The sequence below is a fragment of the Poecilia reticulata genome, chromosome 11 (genome assembly GCF_904066995.2).
Source record: "Poecilia reticulata chromosome 11, P_reticulata-male-v2, whole genome shotgun sequence".
NCBI lineage: Eukaryota > Metazoa > Chordata > Actinopteri > Cyprinodontiformes > Poeciliidae > Poecilia > Poecilia reticulata.
The window spans coordinates 2,622,758-2,638,455 of NC_088840.1; the positions used below are offsets into that span (position 1 = coordinate 2,622,758).

At 43.2% G+C, this 15,698-nt stretch overlaps 1 protein-coding gene across 1 annotated transcript in view; it reads left to right on the top strand.

The window, feature by feature from the left end:
- Positions 1 to 3,677: 3,677 nt before the first annotated feature.
- Positions 3,678 to 15,698, top strand: part of foxo6b (forkhead box O6 b) — a 45,853-nt gene continuing 33,832 nt past the window's right edge. Inside the window, exon 1 of the mRNA XM_008421292.3 lies at positions 3,678 to 4,882. Within this exon, the coding sequence (XP_008419514.2) occupies positions 4,379 to 4,882 (504 nt within the window). The 5' untranslated portion in view covers positions 3,678 to 4,378. The remainder of the gene's footprint in view (positions 4,883 to 15,698) is intronic.

Sequence of the window (15,698 nt, forward strand, 5' to 3'; positions counted from 1 at the left end):
ACAAAAAAGGACACATTCCTGCTCGAGCAGACACGGTATTCCCGCCACTTCCACTCCCGTGTTTGCTCCTCTCCGTAAGTCCCTGTTTGTGTCCGGCCTTGTTTATGTGTGCGTGTGTGTGAGTCTGTGTGACTCACATCGGTCGTGTTTGGGCTGCGGCTGTGCATCACCTACTCGTGATGACGAGGGCTTTGCTGTAAGCCACAGCTGAACACCCTATATCCACCCTGCTGGCACAGCATCACTGTTTTCATTCCATATTGTAGGAGTCACACCACATTCCTCTTACAACTCCTCTGCAGCACATAAAACTCTTCTGTGAAAAACCGCAGGGCCATGTGTTTTCAATTTTCCCTCTGTTTGTTCCCATTTACAGCATCTCTGTCTCTTTTCTTCTGATCTGTCTCTCCCTCACACAGACACACATGCACGCACGCACGCACGCACGCACGCCTCTCTCTTCTTGTTGATAGGCCCATTTAGTCCTCGTGAAAGCATTCCATTTAGGTGCATTTGAGGTTATGGTTGTCACTGACAACCGGCTGTCAGAGAGCGCTCTATCTTGCGTTGGGGCTTTCCGGAGAGCGATACAACACAGAGCAGCCATTGATGGAGCCTGCTTTATGGACTCAGAGCCACCAAAGGCAATGGGGTGTGACAAAGACAGCGGAGGGAGCTTACTTCTTTGACCCGACCATATTAAATCACATGGTTTGATGATTTGTATTTGGAGAACAGAAGAATGAGTCTCATCCAATAAACGTTAAGTCAGGATCAAACTGCGAGCTCCTTTTGAGAAGAATAAAACCCTTCAGCCCCTGAAATGTTTCCAATCTGGTAAAGATTGACAAAACGTCACTCTGTGTTGGCTAAGACGTCAAAAATGTTGAAGACCAAACTGGGCCAATGGGAACCATGGGGCTAAGTAGCTGCTAGGCACTGCCGATCAAATTCATTGATTAATCGATAGTCACTAAAAGCACAGCTTTCAGGTTAACACAATGTCATAGTGAACCGACGGGTCATAAAGTGTGAAGATGTGACAGACTCTCTGATACTTAACTGGTTTGAATCTGGCCTAAAGAACAGAGACCTGTTTGTGTCAACAGGTAACTTCTCGGAGCAGACAGAAATTCTACATTTAACTGTATATAAAACAGCTCAGACGGTTCAGTTCATTTTTGTCACTCCAATTCACAACCCGTCGTCTTAAGGCACTTTACAAAAATCACGCAGACAGATTCTAAGTCAATACACACCTGGTTAAACAATGCAACACATTTCTGTAAAACTTGAGTAGAGATGCAGGTTAGTATGGTACATGTTGGAAATAAAAATGATAATAGCTTGTCAGGATCCTAAGGGATGATATTTGTCCATAACCCGCGGGTGCTATGGTTCACTGCTCACTGTCAAGCATGGTGGAGGAGGGTTCATGATTTAGGTGTCTTGTACAAAAGTGACCCAATTTCTGTCAAACATCAACTGGCTTAAACTGTGAATGAACTGATTCGGCAATCCTTAATGTCTGTAAATCTTCAATGATTTAGCTATATTTGGAATATAGCTATATATATATATATGGAATATATATATATATATAAAAGCTAGATCCTTACTTAGACAGCCAGCTTAGAATGTCAGTGGAGGAAATTTGACTTTAAACTCATTCACCTACCAGTCCCTCCAGGACATGTCGATGTTTTTCTGCTGCCTAAACTCACTGATTTTCTGGCACCTTTTTCCAAACGTTGCAGAAGAATTATTTGTTTTTAAGCTTTATTTTTGCCATAACATTGTCTTACAAAAAAAGTTTACATTGCTGCACATAACCTTTAAAAAAAATAAGGATTCTAACATAGTTAATATTTGAAGAACAAACATTTTTAAGCACCTTCATGAAATAGCACCTTAGTACATATCAAATCATGTCCTGAGAGGTCAAAGCGCAAAAGGAGAATGTTGGTCATTCGAGTTAACATGAACTGTTTATACTGTAGAAGCAAATCCTACTGAACATCTCAACATTGTTAAAAAAAACAAACAAACAAAAAAAACAAATGTTACCATTTATCATTGCACATGAATTCATGTACAGTGATTCAAAAGATGTAATGAGACAGGAAGTTAAATGATAAGTGGCCTAAGGGGATTGGTCAAAATACAGTTGAGTTGCAGTGATTGGGTCAGAAAAGAAGAAAATACAGGAAACATTAAGGCGACTCGTCAGATGCATGTAAAAGTTGCGATGACTGGTGAAAATTGCAAGTCTGCAAGAAATTTGTGAATGATGAGTGAATTTGCATTGAATTTGCAACCATGTAAGGAACACAGTGGGACCATGGATAATCTGTACTGAGTTTTAAAGGGTGTTCTGGTACGTGGGTAGTACATAACATTCAGTAATGTACTAATCAGACATGAAAGGTTCCCAAGGTTAGGAATGGAAGCCCAGACGGATCCATGGAGGACTATCTGGATCACCAGCTCTACCACCAAGTGTTTTAAGCATGCAGTGATCTGCTGCAGCTGCAGGTTGTGGTGGTTCATCATCGTTACCATCTGCACTGAGATGGTAAGCATGAGTGAGACTGGCATAGCATGCACGGCACGGAAATTAAAAACAGGAGTCCACTTGTGATGGCTATGGTGATAGTTTTATGCTAGAGTTGGGATTTCTTCTATGGCCAGCTTCAACCTGCGACTGTTTGTCTCCACAGGAAAAAACAACAAAAAAAGCCCTAGTACAAAAACTCTAACTCATAGAAAATGGTTTATGTACATAAAATGGCAACAGGTAGTAAATGTGGAATCATGAGCCATGTTTTACCTGCACTCGCATTTGCCAGAACAAATTTTCAAACAAGTGGAATTTCAGTAATTTTCTCACACAAATGTGTCTCTATAGTCCACAATTGAAAGAGTACAAATGAACTGAATAGAAATATTTAGAGCTGATGAAAGCATTAATAAACAAATAAACAACACATGCGTTTTATCCTTTGGCTTACTAAGACCACACACTAAACTATGATGTCAAAAAACAACCAAAGTAAGACATTCTAAACCATCATGTCAAAAAGGAACCAAAGAGGAACCAAATGAGAAAACATCTTCACAATTGAAGATGAGAAAACAACTGGACTTCCTTATAAAAAAATTGCCTTTAAACCATCTGAAGCTATAAGCTACTTTGAAGAAGTCCGTGCTAATTGATTTGATGACCAGTTATTAAAACCAAAAAACAAAGCTGGAAATTTAAGTCTGGTTTATCTTTAATGAGAGAAAAGAACTGAATTCTAACACAGAGTGATTGTCACGTTGGGACAGAGAGAAAAAGAAAAGATGACAACCTGAACGTCTGTGTTTGAATCCGGCTGTAGTATGTAAATGAATGCCTTTGGAAATGGGACTGGGAATATCAGCTCCACCACACGCACGCAGACACGCACGCACGCACGTACACACACACACACACACACACACACACACACACACACACACACACACACACACACACACACACACACACACACACACACACATGGAAGCATGCACAAAGAGCCGGTCCCTCCTCCCAGCCTGGAAACCTGTTCTGGAGGGAGTGACTTGATCCAGGCGGCGTCCAATTATATGGAAACAGCACTTATTCCACTTTATTCCACGCTACAGTTAAGTGGCTTGAAGCCTTCAGAGACGCACAGGCGGGCGGTATAAAGCGGAGCAGCAGGCAGAGAGACGCTCCCCATGTGACATGTGCAGGAAAAGCTGCAGACAAAGGTAGAAGTCTCTCCGCACGCCGAGTGATGCGGAGACAGAGGATGCTCCAAATCAAATCCACGAGGAGCTCTCTGGGTTTTTCTTGGTTTTTTTGTTTTGTTTTTTTTTCTTTCCCTCGTCTGGAAAATCCTCGGCTCAACATAAATGATTCATGAGAGCGCGCTTCTGTTTCTGAGAGAGTAATAGTGAGTTTCAGCTGAAGACAGGCAACCTGCGGGAAGGCAGGGCCAGAATCTCGGAGAGTCAGTTCATCTGGGAGAGTTTGATCAGGAGATCAACTGTTGCTCCGCGCGGATGTCTGACCGCCGCCTGGTCCTGGACGGGCCAGCTGGGATGGAACAGAGGCGGATTTTGCTCCTGATGCGCCGGATACACCTTTATCTGTCCTGATGTGATGCCACATTGTTGCACTGAGGGGAATGAGAACATCCCACACCGCGGCCGGCTGCTTTCCACGCTTCATCCTCTCTGTGTGTGACACACCATAATCTGCCCTCTCCAGGGAGCGCGTTTGGACACTCTGACCCTCAAAAAGAGGCGCAAAAGCGGAAAGCCTCGCGTTAAAGTGACCTTGCCGGGTCCGGCGGCGGGGATCATCATGCTGATGATGATGGAGACCAGCGGCATGGACGCGCATCAGGTTGATATCGATTCGGACTTCGAGCCGCATGCTCGGTCGCGGTCGTGCACCTGGCCGCTCCCGCCGTGTCCCGAGGGCTTCCCCGGGGCAGAGGAGGCGAGCCGCGGGGGTCTGGCTCTAGCGACAGTAAAAGCGGAGCGCTACGACGTGCCGGCGTGCCGGGCCGACAGGAAAGGCGGCGCGCCGGCGGAGATCAAGCACCCGGCCGGCGCCCCGGCTCCGGTCGTGGCCGCTCCCGCTTGCATGTCCGGAGCTGCCCTCGACGTGGCCGGCCAGCTGCGCAAAGCCAAGTCGTCACGCAGGAACGCGTGGGGAAACCTGTCTTATGCGGACCTCATCACCCGCGCCATCGAGAGCGCACCGGAGAAGAGGCTCACCCTGTCCCAGATCTACGACTGGATGGTTCGCTTTGTTCCTTATTTTAAAGATAAAGGCGACAGCAACAGCTCGGCTGGATGGAAGGTAGGCCACGTGAAAACAAACCTCCTGACACCACATGGGGACGCTGACTATATTTAGTGAGCCTGCGTCTGCAGCAGCACTCCCTTTGTGCATATTTTAGAGCCACATAATTGACCCCTGGCTCCAGTGATTTATGTCTGTAGCGTGTCTCGCTGTCTCTCCACATGACACGGTGTGTGGAAATGGGCGTGAGCGCGCCCGTTTCAGGGTTCACTGGGTTCGTATGTTGAGAGTTCGCATCCTGTGCTTATAGGAGCCACCGCAAGGAGAAAGATTCCCATACTTTCCTTTGCTGCTGGAGAGGCGCGCGGTGGCGCATCGATCCGGCCTGCTGTCGGGTCACGCCGGGGACAGCGAGTGCCTCGGGCTTCTCAACCTTAAACTGCACACCAGTTTAGGGCTTAATGCTCAGCCTCCCGCCCCCCCTCCTCTCCTCCCAATAGTCTCCACCAGACCCTTTTGTCGATCTGTTGCGCCGTCAAATTACGCACAGGCTGTTGGAAAAGCATGGCGTAAGCCAAGTGGTTTGAAAGCACAATAACAAGAGCTGATGACGCCGGTTGTTATAGTAAACAGATGTAACCTCGGATTATCTCTTACATTCAAATTAATATGAGGTTAATCTAACTGATTGGTCGCTCTAATCTGCTTAGACTCACCCGCCATTCGGTGTTGGGATTAGCAGTCTTGTTTTCAAGGCACAAACTGCAACTTGTCTTCATTCTCATCTTTATTTTTGTTTTCCAAAGTTCTCCCTCTGGGCTTTTTGCACTTCAAAGCAAGATGATGAGTATTACTCAGTGTCCTGATATCACATGGGCTAAAAAGAACTGGGAAGTCTGGTTTGTGAAGGGGCCAGTAACTGGGGAAAGTAAAAGTAAACTTTGAAAAGTTAGATGCTTTATTTATTTATTTATTTATAGTAAATGTCCCCTGCTGCCATCTAGAAGTAAAAAAAAGAGTATTTACTGGAGTTGGACACGTCTTTGCTTTATGTTGATGTTCAACTGAGATATACAAGAGATACTCTGGGATTTGGAATCAGACTCTACATCAAGCTGTCCTGGTCTGGCGTAAAGGTGGAATGGAGCAGAAGACGGACAGATTTAGGACTTTATCTGCAGTAAGAACAACATCACTATATTCAACTGTGGTGATGGAGAAACTGGGTTGAATGATGAAACTCTCGGTTGACGGGTCGGTCTACCTCCCAAACCTCACCTTCACTCATCAGAGATGAGTTGTGACTTAAAGAGCGAAATGATTTCATTTCAAGGTTCACACCTAGAACAAAGCTGGGTTGCTCCTTCTGGGTCAGAGGTCAGCCACCAAATGGTGAACCCTGATGGTGCAGGGCATGGAGAGACAGGTTGGGAGTTCATCTGCAGTAAAGCAGGCGCTGCTTTGGTGCTTTGTAGTGAAGAAAGAAATAATGATTCCAACCCTCATTTATGGTCAGATCCATACATCCACTGAGATCAAGGACCCAAGCAGCTGGACTGAGCTTCCTCAGGTTGACCTATGACCTATAAGGTAATGAGTTCATATTGAGGAGGCTGGTAGTAGGACCTGCATGCTGAAAGGATGCGGCTGAAGAGGTTCAAGTATCAGAGCTGGATGGTTCCTTTCAGAGTTTTTCCAGATTCTTCCACTGGAAGAAGATATCATGGCAGACTCAGACTTCACTGGAGGAACTAGATTTCCATTTTAGTCTGGGAACACGTTTACTATTGAGCGTTTTGGGGGTTCAGTTGAACAACAGTCAGATGAAAATTATCTCTATCCTAAACAATGGATTTAAAGCAGGAGTTTAACTCTGTGGGGCTGGGGATGTTCTGATTGGCTGTTCAGGAGAGGAAGCTGATTGGTGTGTGTGTCTGTGACTCTTCTTGGGACAAAACAACACAACACAAAAACACTCTTATATGACAGACTTTAACAACAATAACAGCTGCAAAAACAAACAAGTACAAGAGAGTGAAGGAACACACACAGTGTGGACCGGAACACTGGGTTATGATGGATGGATGGATGGATGGATGATGCAATCAGACTATGTTAGCCTTTGACCCAGCCTTTGGTAGAGGTCATAGTCCAGGTCATCTGGTCCTGCTCTCTCTCCAGGTGTCCACTTCCTGTGGAGGCGTCAGGCTGCAGCGCTGCAGCTTTGGATTCACACATTAGCACACTTTTTGTCCTCAGCGACAGTTGATTTATTCCTTTAAGCGGAATAAGTAGCCACACATCGTCAGAATAAGAACGGAGCTGGACCGTGTGCTGGAGTGGAGTGAGTTTGGTCCTGACTATGTATAGATTCTCTGAGTGGGTCTCAGTAATTGCAGTCAAGTGTTTGTTGTTGTAGCTGAGGTGGGAGGCTTTGTTTGGTCAGATGAAGTGAGTTCACTCCTGTAGGTGGTCACAGTCATGATGGTGGTGGCGGGGGCGGGGGGTAAGAACTCTCTCTCTTACACACACACACTCTCTCTCTCTCCGTTTGGTTCATTTTAAGTGGCTGTGTGTGTGGCTGGCTGAGTGGTGCAAACAAGTACACACACACGCACACAAACGCAAACACATGATGATCAAATATTGTCATAGAAACATGCTTTGTGTTTGAACCAATCAGGGCAGACCTGGATGGACAATATGGAGCTTCTTCTCACAGTAAATCAAAGTTCATCTTGTCTTGTGAGCTGGATGTTCATCCATCCATTTTCTTTACACCCTTGTCCCTTAGTGGGGTCAGGAGGGCTACTGGTGCCTATCTCCAGCTAGCGTACTGGGCGAGAGGCGGGGTCACCTTGGACAGGTCACCAGTCTGTCGCAGGGCAACACAGAGACAAACAACATTGCGCACACACACACACACACACACACACACACACACACACACACACGCACACACAATTTGGAGAGGCCAATTAACCTGTTTTTGGACTGTGGGAGGAAACCAGAGTACCCGGAGAAAACCCACGCATGCACAGGGAGAACATGCAAACTCCATGCAGAAAGACTGGGGCCGGGAATCGAACCCAGAACCTTCTTGCTGCAAGGCAACAGCTCTACCAACTGCGCCACTGTGCAGCCGAGCTTTACGTTGTGGAGCAAAAATATTTCTATGCTAAAAACAAAATGCAAAACTACTAAAAGTGTGAGAAAAATTGATATCAGCAGTTATCTTTTTTTTTTTTTAACCAATTTAAAGAGAGAATATTTAAAGTATGGAAAACTGAAGTCAATGAGCACGACTGACTTGATGTTAAATAAACTGAATTGTGGAGCAAGTCAGAGACTCAATGCATGTAACTACTGAGCTGAACTTGATTGCACTGTTTATCTGGTTGTTTGGTTGGGTTGAATTTTTGGATGCACTCTTTGCTACACTAAAGGAATACTGTTATTGCATTTTATGTAACAAAATGTCTATTTTACTATTCAAAAAAAAAATAATTTATTTGTTTATTTGCATTGTTTTATGTATTCCTAATATTGTACAAAAAAAGCTCAAGTGGTTAGATGAAAAATCTGCAGAATGTGCCAGTGGATAAAATGTGGGTAAAATTAATCTTTTATCTGATTAATTGACTAATCGTCAGAATGACCCAATTACTAAAAAACAACATTTAGTTGCAGCCCTTGAAAAATTGAAATCTTTACTGGGAAAAAGCTGCCAAACTTCTCCCAATGCATCTCCTTGCCCTGCATGCAAAAAGTCAGCACTCATACTCGTGGCCATCACCTTGTTACAGTGAGAATGCTGGAAGCAGAGAAGGAAAACGAGATGCATTGAACACTGAGGGAGGCAGAGACAAGCAGGAAAAAAAAGAGACAACGCAACACCATGGAAAAAAAGGTATTATTTGTTCTGCCAACTAAACCTTTCTTTTTTTTCAATTGGATTCCAAATTGAGTGGGAGAGTAAGAGAGGAAGAGAGAGAGAGAGAAAAGCTAAGAGCGGGTGTGTGAGTGGTGGCGGTGGCCCCTGCTGCTGAGCACATTGATAGCAGCCTGAGCGCCTGTGATGCTCCAGCGCCAGCCCAGACAGAGGGGAATTGGTTGGAGATGGTGGAACAAGCTTGGAGGGTTCCCTGTGCCAGCCGGCCTGGCAGCGCGTCAACACAGAGCCCTCTGAACTGCTACACAGTTATTGTTATTATCACAAAGAGGCAGCAGAAGGGAAGGCAGCTCTTGAGTTGGCGGGTTTGGCGCTGGCTTTATTGTAGGTGGAGACAAGGAAAAGAATTTGGAAGGCGAGCAGGGTTAGTTGTTAAACGCGAGACTTGACTAAAACCCATCCGATCAGTCCTGAAAATGAAATGGGAAGCAAGTCAAAGAGAGAACTGGTTGCCCGGTTAGATGACAGAGAAGTTTCTGAACTGACATAGCTGCAGCCTGGGATGTAAACAAGGGACGGACCGTCAATGGAGGCGGGATGTTCGTGGCATGAAGTGAGTCATCCCGTGGTTGGAAGAGAACATAATATTCTCACCATCAGACCTCACACTTCAATCAGCTGGAATAAATCAGCTGGAACAAAGCGCTGAGAAACACTCCACAGACGGAAATTCCAGAGAGAAAACCGAATCCAGACACGAAGCAGTCGGATCTCGGGAATCGTGCCTGGTGGCGGCTTGTAAAATGTCAGAACAGATCGCGTTCTTTCTGTGTTGTCTAACAGAATTTCGGGGAGGTAGGAGAAAAAAAATATTCTGGTGTTTGGCTCAAGTCAAAAGACCCAAACTAAAAATACAATGCTTGTTTCCTCAGTGTCAGTGAAGCATGACCGGACCGGCACATGATGGTCCGTAAACAAGAAGCCTTTGAGCCAGGCACCTCAATATGAAACCCAACATCTAGACTTCAGACCATGAGGGCCAAACCCATCAAGAAGAAAGCACTAAGGCCAAATTTCATTTATTTATTTTAGTTTAATGCCGATTAATGCCATTAAATTAGAAACGATTTTTGTTGTTCTTGCCAACCACATTTGATTCATTCCAGCAGGACTGGGACGATACGGACATAGAATCTTATACTTGATATACTGTGGTAGTATAGTGATAACGATAAAAATCATGATAAAACTACTTATTATATTTTTCATGTAACTGTTTGACTCTGACTACATGTTCTTGAAAAACATTCCCATTCAAACAGACTTCTTCAGGACGTCACCTTCTAAAAAAAAGCCTGATCTATATCAGAGTAACTGCATTTAATGTTAGTCAAACTCACTGATATTTATTGATGCTGTCAATAAGAAGAAAACAATAGATAAAGTAGCAAAAGTAACAATCCCAATCATATTGTCAGATTTTTTTAATGTATTTATTTTTATTTATTTGCTTTAGAAACCCTTCTCCTCAAGCTTAAAGGAAAATTTGCATTCTTTGAAGGTAATGCTGATAAATAGCTGCCACCTGCCTGTCTCTTTAAAAGCGGTAACCAGTAGTTACCGCCATCCTCTTAGTGACACAGCGGTGGCTTTCAGCGGCTTCGGGAAATCACAGTGTTTTTCACACTTCTTCAATGTCTGATTTGAAGAAAACCGAGTCCACAGAAACGCTGCACGCCAAATATTTGTTTGATTTCCCGGTTTGAGACTGACAGCTGAAAAGTGAAGCAGCACAGGGGGAGTTCCTCTGCAGTCACTCATCCTCACGTTCCCCCTCCATCAGCGCAAGGTGGCATCAAAACCCAGCCGGATCCCTCTGGAACGCAATCATGCTGTCGACGACTGAGCTGCTTCATAAAGTATTCACTCCCCCTACCCCAACTTTCCACATATTGTGCTCATTATGAAACACCATGGTTTGAATAAATCATCGTGCTCTTGTGGTGTGTTTATTTTGGGCTTTCTGAAGCTTCACAATGTTTTGTGAGGAGCGTTTTGACTGAGAGCGTTGTCCTGACTGTCGGTGCAGACAGGATTAAGTTTGTAGAACGAGCGCACCCTGACGGATGTTTTGCACAGATGTGAAAATGTGCTGTGCGTATGCATGTGTTGGCTTGTTGTTGTGTAGCTGAAGCCTGATGGGAGTCAGAGTCCACCGGGCACGGCTCTGGTTAATAATTCAGTTGAGGCTCATTATTAAGGCAGCGCAGATCTCCCTCTGATTCCACCTTAATTGCAGGCAGGATTTGCCTCTCAGAAGCTCTGAGTCTCTCCTTCTCCAGTCTGCTGCGAACATTCAGCAAAGATCACACACCGCTCCGCTTTGGCCCCGCTAGCCCCACAGTGGACCCTCTGCCTCTGGTCCGGCCAGGTTCACGTAAATGGACGTTTGGAGATGATCTCGGAGCTTTCAAAGAGTATTGATTCAGAGGTCAGGCATGTGCTCCGATTATGAGTCACTTACATTTTTAATTAGATCTTTATGAGGGTTTCCTCCTTTCACGGGATTCAGCAAACTGAGATTGATTGTGGGTAATCAGTCAGACGACAGCCGCCTGGTGATTAATGCTGCTGCAGAGCGGCGCTGGCCGTCTGGGATTGGGGCCTTTCAGGCCCAAATGAGGAGAAACCAGAGAGGAGCTGAAATGTGACCAGAGTTTTGAAGACGTTCATCATGTTCCACCCACAAACTCTGGTTCATTTTGTTAACATTGATAAGATACATCATCACAACACAGCTCATAACTGAAGGAAAAATGTTCAATAGATTTCATGTTCAGGTGTTTTTGTTCATGTCTCCACCAGCTTTGAACATTTACAGATGGAATATTTTGTCCATCTTTGCTTGTAAAACAGCTCAACCTTGGTCAGAGTGGATGGAGAACATCTGTGAGTTTTTAAGTCCCAACGCAGATTTGGATTTAGATGTGGACTTTGACTAGACTGCACTAATGGGGACCTTGTTGCAGTACAATTAGTCACCTTCAACACTCTACGACACTCCACCAAAGCTTCGAAATCGTCTCTCATTGACAAAAATCTCATCCACCTCCCCTTCTCGACACCAGGCCCAGGTCGAACTACTTCGCACAGAAGTCTACGAGAAGTCTCTTGTGATTGGTCGGAGGTTTGTTGCTGTGTTTAATGGAGAAAGCAATTTTGATATTTGGCTTCAACTAATCTGCTTCCACTGTCTGGTGTTTCAACATGAATACTATGAGGAGCGTCTATCAGATGCAGCAACAATTATGTGAAAGATTGTCAAGTGGCTAAATACTAGAGATGCACCGATTCCCTTTTATAACTTCTGATACTGATATCTGAGACTTAACATGGGTGGATATTGATCTGATACAGAAAAACAACTGAATTAACTTTAAATGTTTCTTTTTTTTAAACACAGACATAAATGTACTGAATCACCAATTGATTTGATTAACTCCAATCAATTGTGATTGATTTGAGTTAATCAAATCAATACCTTCACGAGCTTGGTCAAACATGTAAAAACAGTAACTTTAATTGTTAAATCGGTGAAATTAGGAGTAAAACAACCAATGTATAATAATAAAGAAAATGAAACTCATTAAAACAATAGGTTGACTACTTTGGTCAAACATGTAAACAGCAACAAACCTTTCAAATGGTTCAGAAAGTCCATTAAAAATTCTAAATATAATGCAGAATAAATAAAACATGATGTTGCTCGGAGCACAAAGAACATAATTAGACTGAATAGATCAGCTCTTATGGATTGGACATTGTCACCGACACCCGATCTAGAATATTTTTCAATATCGGGGCTGATACAGATATTAATATTGCATCTTTACTAAAAATGTCTGGATGGAAATTGCAAAGTTGTTTTGCAATTTCTGTCTGCAGTAAGGTATAGCTCTGTGTGACCGTTTTGTTACCTGTATGCGTTGTGGCGTGATGAAGGAGGGCTGTTACCAGGTGACCTAAGCCGTGTGTGTGAACACAAACGTCCTGCAAACACGCCACGGCACGTTGGGCTTCCGGTGAAGTGCGGTGGAGCTGTGGAGTGTGTATTGTTCTCAGTGTGACTCAGTCATGCAGAGGTGATGCTCAGCATCAGTCAAGTCACATTCACTTGCTGACAGTTGAATCCATTTTCATTAAAGAAGGCTGCTTCTGCACTTTAACTGTGGTTGATAAAAGCCACTTGAAAGTAGAAACCATTAGCGTGTGAAGAGTGGGATCATTTACTGTTTTAACCAGAGTTATTTGCCTGCTTCCTTTGTCAAACGTCTGTTAAAACACCGGCTACACTGTGAGGACGTCTCTTAACAATGTCAAGCCGAGCCCAGAGGGTATATTGTCACTAAAGAGTATTCTCTCCAATGAATATTCATCAGACCACCACATATTCATACAAATTACAATAAAAGCCTTTCATGTCGAGTAGAAATGAATTACAACCTTATCATTTTAGGGACGATTAATCAAACACCACTCATTGCTTTAAATCATAGCTAAAGAGATTTATATTATGGTATGTAAAGATCAGATAAAATGTGTGTGTGTGTGTGTGTGTGATGGCAGTAGTGTAAGACAAACTCTCTGTTGAATTCTGTGTCAATTTGATGAAAATAGGTCAGGATTGAGGGCATGGCGTTTAGCATTGTGATCGCGTGACGCGGTTGCTGCTCTGACGACGACCTCGTATGAACCCCGGACTCTCCCTGTAGCCCACCTCCACCTCCACCCCACCCCCAGGCCGATCCACGGCGATGTGAACTCTGTCCTTTCATCCTCTGTCTCAGTGCCATGGCTCCACCGGCTTCAAAACTCACCTAAAGAAATTTAAATCTGAAGGCTGCAGATTAAAAAGCCTCCTCTCCTGCAGGATTTGCACTCAATTCCAAAAGAGACTTGGCCTTGAGGAATTTATTTGATTTAGATATACTTTGAATATTGTAGCTCTGCTTCAGGGAGAGAAAATAGATATTTTATCTGGATGATACTTCAACCGTTGCCACAGTGCCCTATTTTAGCATGCAGCCTATGGTATGTTTGGTCACCATTATATATGTATGGCTTGGTTTATTATATTCTATCTCTCATGACAGCTGTGCCATAAAAATGTAAAAGAATTCTGGTAGACCTGTGCATTCAGACAAGCTGGTGCAGTGTTTGTCTACATCTGTGACAGTCTCTCCTATGTTAGCCTCTGATATAAACAGTATAATTGTGTAAAAGTTAATTTAACAGCAGTGAAGAAAAGATTAGATAGATTTTTTCTGACACATCACCAAAAATGAAAAAGAAATAGTTTTATCACCTTAAGGAGACTGTCCTAATCCAGGGAGGACTTTAGCTGTTGATTAGCCAAATGCGAATTTAGCAAAGAAATGTGTATTTGCCTTGTAGCTTTCTCCAGCTAACGCTAGTTAAAATCTGCTTGATGCAGAACTTGGACCAGCAGGTGCTTCTGAGGGTTTGCATCACATACAGCAGCAACAAGTACAGTGCTGGTCAGTCTTACATGATATTTTCTACAGTACAGAATAATTGTGTTTCTTTATTTCTTTCTTAGTACAGATTTGGAGATCTTTGATGTAACCCAAAGTGAAATAAATGTAATTAATTAAGAAAACAGACAAAAATCACTTCAAATCTTGTCTTGATCCAGGTGGTAGTGCTGCCCTGAGCTTGTTAGCGTAGGGGTTGGTGCTGCATCAGACCTGCCTTTCAACCCTCCGTCCTGGAAAATACAATGGAAAAACAGCACGCAGGTGTTCTGCTGCAGGTTAAGGGGTTTTAAAGATACTTGGATTATGGGAGTTATGGGAATGTTTAGTTTTCTCTGAAAATAAATAGTTTCTGAACTTTAAATTGAACTAATTGAAACAAGCATGCAAACTGTTATACAGTTGAAACCAGATATTTACTTACACAGAATTAAAGGACATACATATTTTTTTCTCATCAGTTAAATCTGATCAAACTTTCCCTGTTTTCACCCACTTAGATTTACCAAAATTATTTCTATTTCTTAAATGCCAGAAAACTTAGCGAGAACTTTTATTTTTATTTTTTAGAGGTTTTATTTTTGTAACTTTCCTTGAATTGAAAAGTTTGCATGCATTTGGTCAGTATCAGAGATAATTGTCTTTTAATATGTATAACTTAGGTCAAACCTTTTGGATTCACTTCCACAGGTTTCTCATATGTAAAATGCCCAAACCTGGACTGTATTATTTTGTCTAAGTTTAGTTGATACAGTACAATTATTAATTGTTCTTTTGTCAAATAACAAAGACAATACATCATATATGCAGTATTTGATTAAATGTTTTATTACTAAAATGTAACTATGGAAACACATGTATGTTTTTTAGCACATACAAATTGTTGCTTGATCATAATAGAAAACATATATACCAAATAGTATATATGTTAGTAAGGCATATTTTATAAAATCAGTGACAGTTGATACTCTAGTGGCTAAATGTTAAACCAGTCAGACATATACTGGCTTCCAGTATTATCTTCCTCCTTCATCATCCTCCACTTTGTGAAGTAGACCGTGTCTCCATAACTGATTTATTAGCTCCCTGAAAGTCTGACTTCATCAAATCCGTGATGCCGACAGTCATATATACTGGCCACCCCAGTCAATGTGAGCTTTTAATAGCTGCATTAATCTGCCTGTTTAACGGTGTTGTTGAGCGGGAGGTGGTCACTGAAAGACGCAGCACTAAAAGATGAGCTATGGCCTCTGATGGCCAGCGACGGAGGAACAGAATGAAAAGCAGTGAAGCTCTGGAGGAGAGTTGAGGATTTCCAAAGGGCCTTTTTTTTCAGACGGGGCAGAAAAGAATAGCAATTTTCCATGGTGTCCCTTTCAGATATATGAGACAGCAATGTCAGTGTGCGAACATGCCCAGAGTGACT